The sequence below is a fragment of the Nycticebus coucang genome, chromosome 4 (genome assembly GCF_027406575.1).
Source record: "Nycticebus coucang isolate mNycCou1 chromosome 4, mNycCou1.pri, whole genome shotgun sequence".
In the NCBI taxonomy this organism is placed as follows: domain Eukaryota; kingdom Metazoa; phylum Chordata; class Mammalia; order Primates; family Lorisidae; genus Nycticebus; species Nycticebus coucang.
This window is the reverse complement of record NC_069783.1, coordinates 131,605,306-131,613,037: the sequence shown is the minus strand read 5'-3', so window position 1 is coordinate 131,613,037 and position 7,732 is coordinate 131,605,306. Positions and strand designations below refer to the sequence as shown.

General features: G+C 47.7%; 1 protein-coding gene across 1 annotated transcript; it reads left to right on the top strand.

The window, feature by feature from the left end:
* Positions 1-581: 581 nt before the first annotated feature.
* LOC128583476 (microfibrillar-associated protein 3-like) lies at positions 582-4,556 on the top strand. The gene has a single exon (XM_053587683.1). The coding sequence runs from the start codon at positions 589-591 to the stop codon at positions 1,507-1,509; it is 921 nt and encodes a 306-aa protein (XP_053443658.1). The 5' UTR covers positions 582-588; the 3' UTR covers positions 1,510-4,556.
* Positions 4,557-7,732: the final 3,176 nt, after the last annotated feature.

The window sequence follows — 7,732 nt, the reverse complement described above, 5'->3', positions numbered from 1 at the left end:
GTAGGAAAGTCACATTCACAGGACCTACTTCCCCCAACTCTCCTGGAGCAGGCCCAGATTTCCCATCAGAGGTAGAGTATTCCCTTCCCCCTCTCACTTTCCTAAAATGGATTGGCTGCCTTAGGCCCAGAGCTGTCCCCACACCCACCCTCTATCCTGATGTGACAGCTAAAGCTGCAGGAACCCAGGCCAGCTCTGTGCCTGGAGTTGCTCCCAGGCCTGCGTCCTCATGCAGCATTTTCCATCTTTAAGTCCCATGCTTAGGACACAGTGACCCTCAGCCAATCTGCAGGGGACCGTCTACCTGCTCTGATCATGATTTCGGCTGGGAAAGGCTCGTGTCCGTCTTTAAAAAAAAAAACAAAGCCGATGCTCAGCCCAGCCGCCCGCTGCGGTGGGCGGGAGCTCCGCACTCTGCTCGCCCGCGGCGCAGCCCGCAAAGCTGCGAGGCGCTGGCGGAGGCAGCCGGCTAGTGGCAAGCGCTGAGGAGCTGGGCGCGGGGCAGCGCGCCGGGCAGCCTCGGGCCGGCCATGGCGGGGGGCGCGCGGCGGCCGCCTGAGCTGCGCGGCGGCGTCAGGAAAATGGCACATGCAGGCTGGTGGCCTCCTGAACATCACCAAGGTGTCTTTCTCAGACCGTGGTAAATACACGTGTGTCGCCTCCAACGCCCACGGCACGGTGAACAACACAGTGACCCTGCGTGTTGTCTTCACCTCGGGGGACATGGGCGTCTACTACATGGTCGTGTGCCTCGTGGCCTTTACCATCGTCATGGTCCTCAACGTCACTCGCCTGTGTATGATGAGCAGCCACCTGAAGAAGACGGAGAAGGCGATCAATGAATTCTTCAGGACAGAGGGCGCAGAGAAGCTGCAGAAGGCCTTCGAGATTGCCAAGCGCATCCCCATCATCACCTCAGCCAAGACCCTGGAGCTGGCCAAAGTCACCCAGTTCAAAACCATGGAGTTTGCCCGCTACATCGAGGAGCTGGCCCGGAGCGTGCCTCTGCCACCCCTCATCATGAACTGCAGGACGGTAATGGAGGAGATTATGGAGGTGGTGGGCCTGGAGGAGCCAGGGCAGAGCTTTGTGAGGCACGCCCCGGAGGGCCAGGAGGCCACTGACAGGCACGAGGTATACACCATCCCCAATGCTCTGCAGCGCAGTGACTCACCTGCTGCCGACTCAGACGCCTTGTCACTGCACGAGCAGCCTCAGCAGATCGCCATCAAGGTGTCCGTTCACCCGCCATCCAAAAAAGAGCCTGCAGATGACCAGGAGGGTGTGCAGTTAGAAGTCAGAGATGAAGAGGACACGGGGCCATCAGCCGAACAGTCCCCCGACACTGCAGAGCCTTCTACTGAAGTGACGTCCACAGAGCTGACATCCGAGGAACCAACCCCTGTGGAGTTCCCAGGCAGGGCACTGCCACCTGCTCACCCCAACTCCACAGAGCCCACAGTGACATGTGACAAAAACACCTGCATTATTTATGAAAGCCATGTCTAATATCAACCCTGAAAAGCTATGCATATCAAGTAAATCAGGGGCTGCTCCTTGAGATACATACAGATGTAGTCACTCTAGCCGCTAAGCCTTACCAGGAGACTCACCCGTAGGTCGGAGTGGTGCCATTTGGACAGGGGACACCTGCGTGCAGCTGTGAGTGGACCTTCCTGTGAGAGAGGCCAGGGGAAGCATCACGGCACAAAATTGGTAATACCACATGGAAGGTGTCCATCTGTGTGGTGTGAATTGCAGAGGCTGCTCATGGCCACATATCTTAATCAGCAACATCCTCTTGGCAAAGAGGACTCTGTTGTAAGATACCCCAAGTTCAAGAGCCCTGTCCAACACTCACTGCACTGCTTTTCCTTTTTAAAATTACAGGTCTGCTATGATAAATGCACGTACATGGTTTTGCTGCACTTTCTTCTCAGTTTTAATCACTTTCACTGTTCCTTTATCTTGGACTAGTTATTATATTAATACTTGTAGCTCTTTCTGGTTTAGCCCTTTTTGTTCCTGTTTTTCTCTAGAACTTTTACTTCAGAGGCCCCAGTCTAATACTAGTCACCAGAACCAGGACGGCGCCTGCAAGTCCCTTGCAGTGGCCCCGGGTGGTTACTAGGCTCGCTGTGACTTCCATCCCCCCACCTATTTTCACAGAGTGCTTTTTTTTTTTTTTTCCATTTATTTCCAGTGAAGCTGCTACTGTGAAACTGAGAAAAACTTTGCCCTGGAAGAGCACTTTAATGGTTGTATAAAAATGCATGTGCCTGTTTATGTGGGAGTATTTTGGTGAGCTCAGCTGAAGCGTAGAAGGGGAATGGTGAGGGTTGTTTGCCCCCATGCCACTCATGAAAATCGCTGTTAATGTAGGATCATCCTCCAAGCAAAGGCTGATTCTTTACCCAGAAAATTTACTGCTTCCAGAGACAGAGGCATTTGATGGGCTCCTGTAAGGTATAGAATTCTGACTCCCAGACGGGCCTGCAAGGACCATTTGCTGTTGGGCAGTGCCCACACCCTACTTAGGGCAGCAGACATAGGGTCTGTGATATGCCCCTGTGACTGCAGGCCAGGATGACGGTTCAGAGAATTGCACCATCAGATTTCATGCCAAAACTACTGAATGACTATCCAGCCCCCAGAAAGCAGGTGCATTTGAGCCAGCAGGATGTGTTGGAAAGAAGATAGAACTGGTCACCTGAAAGTTAGTGCCTGGCCCAACTGTGCCAGTGCCCAGCTGCCTGTTTGGGGGCAAGGCTAGGCCTCTGTGTCCTTGTCTGTAATACAGGGTGGGTTGGGTGAGGGCCAAGGGCCACTTCAGCAGTTTCACCCTCTCTCAGAACCAGCTCACATGACATCCTTGCTTGTTCTCAAAGTCTCTCAGAGGGTTTTCTCTCATCTCCAATTCCCACAATTCATGCTGTGTTCCTTACTCAGATAGAGGTTGTGGGTCTTCTCCTCCAGGAAGTCATTAGGACCTCTCCTGCAGTAAGAGGTAGTCTTGGTGAGGGTGAATGACATCACTTCCTTTTCACTTACAAGCAAGGAAGACAGGAAGCTCAGTGTCGCCGATGGGGTGGTTACGTCCAAGGTTGCGTGGACACATTGTTGATGAGAGTGTAGATGCATAAGTATAACCCGCACCCTTTCACCGTCCGTGGAAGTGGCCTTGGACAACTCCCTGCCTCTCTCTGAAGTTTAATCTTGTGCTTCATCTATGAAAATACACAGATAGCACCTGAGGGTCTGCAAGATCTCTTCTCATCAAACGTTACAGTTTTACAGAAAGTCTGCAATCTTCATGATAAACCTGGAGCAAACCTGAGAGAACATGAGCCTGGGTGCTTCTGCTGTTCAACCATTGCAGCAAACAGGTGTGGAGTACATGGCCTTAAAGTGACCTTGCCCGGTTTATTTATAGTAGGGAGAGAGTATGGAAGGTGACACTTCAGATGACAGACCAGTTCCATCAGACAGCTCGTGAAAAGGAACATCTTCGCATCTAGTCCGACGTGCCTTGAGTGAACCCGCAAAGAAATCAGCAGTGAACCATCAGGAGAATCCATGAGTCCTGTCTGGGCTGTCCAGACTGGGATATTACATGTTTGGGTTGTAGTAGGACAGTTTTATATCTAGCTCTTAGAGCACAGCATTTTTTTTTTGTTAACGCAGGTCCACACATTTTTAGCAGGGGTTTCTACACCAAAGCAAAAATGGGGACTTAAGCTCATTGTTTTTGATGTGTGAGCTTTCCCCCATGCTACTTGGTTCTCATTTCACTCAAACCAGAGTGCAGACCTCTGCAGAAACAGCAGAAGGTGCCGGTTTCATCTACATATCCACGAGGGAAAATCTGGCTACTGTTGATGAAATGAGCAGGAATGTGTGACCAAAGAATGTTTCCAGGTTGATTTTTGCTTCTTTAGACTATGGTGGGGGGAGATGATAACGGATTTCGAAAACATTCTCCCTTGTCAAGGCATTAGAATGACCCTGATAACACCCACCCTACAGGGAGGTTGACTCACAATGATGATTTCTCCTTGTGGAAAATCTGCACGCTTCCTGTCCTATCCTGCCCCCAGCATCTTTACAAAATCAAAGAGTCCCTCCTGCTAGAACGGGAGGTGCAGACACCTCATGGCTCTTGGTTGGATTTTCAGAGATAAAGTGAACTGCCCACCTCATGGAAATTCAGTCATGTGACTGACCGTGGGTGCTCCTTGAGCACTGAGCTTGCTGGAGCAGTTTTGAAAGCTGGCTGCTAATGCCCCAGCTACGTCCCCTGAGTCTTATGAACTCATTCTCAAGGTGGAGTTCTGCTTTCTGAGTCATGCTGGTAATATCTCTAGCAATTTTTTTCTTGAGAGTCCAAAAAATAATTCACATATGTATGCGTAATTAATTCACTTAGGTGATTTTTTGAACTTGGATAGTATTTATTCTAAATGGGGAAAACAAAATTTTATATGGAAAAATCTAATTTATAATGGTTTTGGTTTATAGATTATATTTTCATATCTTTAGGGCACATCTACTATCCTCATCTTTTTGTATATCAGACTTGGCAAAAAGAAATACTAATACTTGACTAAAATCTCTAGGAACCAAATGTGATGTATATGATCTATAACGTAAAGAAACTGCTGTAAAAATAGCTGAATGTCTCACCCATGTCTCAAGCATTACTGTGCCATGTCATCACATCCAGAGCAATTTGTCCTGGATGCTTACAAGCATTCCTTTTCCACAACTAAGGCTAGAAGATTTGGTGTCCCTCACTATGGATCCTGGAATCCTCTCTCATTCTCCTTTACTTTTTTTTTTTTTTTGCAGTTTTGGCCGGGGCTGGGTTTGAACCCACCACCTCCGGCATATGGGGCCAGCGCCCCGCTCCTTTGAGCCACAGGCGCTGCCCTCTCCTTTACCTTTCTTATTGTTTCCTTTTAATAAGCACAAGTTTGTGTTCTCTGAACAGAAAGGCAAATTTGAGATAACAAAACAATAGAATTTAACTGAATGAACTTATGGCTACGTAAATTTTTTAATGGACTCATAATGTGGTTTTTACTTTTTATTTTTTTTAATTTTTGAGAGAGTCTCACTTTGTCGCCATCCATAGAGAGCTATGGTTTCATAGCTCACAGCAGCCTCAAACTCCTGGGCTCAGGTGATGCTCCTGCCTCAGCCTCCCAAGTAACTGGGACTACAGGCGACCACCACCACTCTCAACTAGGTTTTCTATTTTTAGTAGAGACAGGGTCTTGCTCTTGCTCGGGCTGGTCTTGAACTCCTGAACATAAGCAATCCACCTGCCTTGGCCTTCCAGAGTGCTGGGATTACAGGTGTGAGCTACCTCACCCAGCTCAGCCTGACTTTAAAACACCCTCCCAGCCACTGGAAGAAATAGTTGGAAAGGCATATCAGGCATCTTTTAATTTGCTGTTGGAAATGCAGTGTTGTGCGCGTGCTAAAACTCCCTATGGTTCTCTTAAGTGGGATTTCCTTTCAGTGTTTAATTTGATAAGAAAATGGAGCATTTAAGTCGAATTTCAGATTCTGTGTTTTCTCAGAACAGATTAGCTACTGTCTCATATCCTTTTGGCAATCCCTTAAGTAATTCCTGTTTCTCTCCTTGCTTTTTAAACTAAGTTATTAGGCTGAGTGCAGTGCCTCATGCCTGTGATCCTGGTACTTTGGGAGGCCAAGGTGAGAAGATTGCTTGAGCCCAGGAGTTTAAGACCAGCCTGGCAACATAGTGAGACCCTTTCTCTACTAAATATGTTTTAAAATTAGCCAGGTGAAGTAGTGGTACCCACTACTGTAGTCCCAGTACTGTAGTCCCAGCTACTTGTGAGGCTGAGGTGGGAGGGTTGCCTGAGCCCAGACATTCAAGGTTGCATTGAGCTGTGAGCACACCACTGCTCTCCAACCTAGTTGACAAAGTGAGACCCCACCCCCTAAAATAAATAAAGCGTTTAGTACTCTTTAAATATCTATGAAATCTCACCACACATACATTTTGCGCTTCTGTTCTGGTCAAGTTATTGGTCATTTTTATATTCACCTATTCACTTTAAAAACCTTTCAGCAGAGCTTCCTTGCATCTGGGCACCGTGAGTCTGGGGAGATAGGACTCCAGGCATCTCTGGCTGGTGGAAACTGCCTATCACCACTCCTATGAAGATACAGGGAGTCAGCGAGAGACTTCTGGACCCCAAGAGGAGGACTAAAACAGTGGAAAACCGGCAAGTGGTCGCGTGTGTTCAATCCGTCTAAACCCGCCCACAACTGTAAGTTCAGTAGCAGCGAGACTGCAAACCAGAAAGGCCTTACCTGTGAACTGTTTTGATGTCCTTGGACTTGGCACTGAGTTGAACTGCCTTGGGGAAGGCCTGAGCCGGAGTGCGGAGAACTTTGGCCGTTGTCTAGGGCCCCAGTCTAAGCCACTGAGCCAGACGGAGCTAATAGTGTTTGGCGGTGGGTCACACGGATCCATTGTCAGTGATCTGCCCCGGCAAGCTCCGCCCTCAGGGTCGCAGAGCTAGAAACGGGTGGGAGCTGGTAACCCAGCAACCAAGTAGCCTAAGGGTGGGGTTTGAGCCACCTTGCAGCCCTAACCCTCAGGGGCAGAGTGAGACCGGTCTTGGCACACTGGGTAAGTGGATAGCCACTTCAGCAGCGATTTCAGCGAGAAAGCTGGGAAAGCTTCTGCTCAGCAAGTTTACAAGTTCAAAGTGCCTTTTAAGTAGGCTGAAGAGAGATTTAGGGTGTCTACCTGCAGGGGTTTGAGAAATCAGCAGCCTCCAGTCGTATCAGAACTGTGACTAACATCTCATACCCCAGAAGACCACGTGTTGCCCAGACAATATTCAATAACATATACAAACTGCTTTGTTTTGGGTTGTGTATTTTTTTCTTTTTTTTTTTTTTTGTTTGTTTATTTTGACGTTGCTGATGTTCTTTTGTTTTTTTAATTTCAATCTTTTCCACACAGATCCCTTTTTCTTTCTCAATTTTCCTAGTTTAATTATAATTTCCCATTGCTGCCTTTTTTAATAACTTCAACTTCATTTTTGCTAGTGTTTCTACCGATATAATTTGGTTTTTCACCCAATTTTATCCCCGTAAAGTTTTCTGTTTGCTTCTTTTGGTTTGATTTATAGCATTTTTGTCTTTCCTCTCTACTTGGTGGAGGTGGGGTACTGTGTCTGATCAGGTGAGCAAAGAGCTGCTGACCTCAAGGGAACCACGCAACTTGGCACCCCCAGAAGTGGGGTTTTTTAAGGTTGTGTCAAAGTACCCTACTGTACACCTATATTGCCCTGTCTCCCTCTTTCTGTGCCTCTCTTCTTTTTGTCACTATTCCTTATACCCACCCCCTCTCCTTTCTCTATCTTTCTTTTTTTCTTATCACTCGGTCCTCCTTTCTTTCATCCCCTTTTTTTGCTCTTCAACCTTCTCACCCTTCTGGTCCTGTAACCCTTAGTCCACAGGCACAAGAACTTAAAGAGCAAGAGGAAGTGAAAGGAAAATTAGGGCAAGGAAACAGATAAAAGAAATCACTCATGAGGAAGAATCAGCAGAAAACTCCAGGCAACATGAAGAACCAGTCTAGAACAACCCCACCAAGGGACCATGAGGTAGCTACTGCAGATGATTCCACCTATGAAGAAATGTTAGGAATGACAGAAAGGGAATTTAGAATACACATGTTGAA

Excerpts from the sequence above, each read along its gene's own strand:
- LOC128583476 (XM_053587683.1), top strand. The coding sequence starts at position 589 with ATGCAGGCTGGTGGCCTCCTGAACATCACCAAGGTGTCTTTCTCAGAC.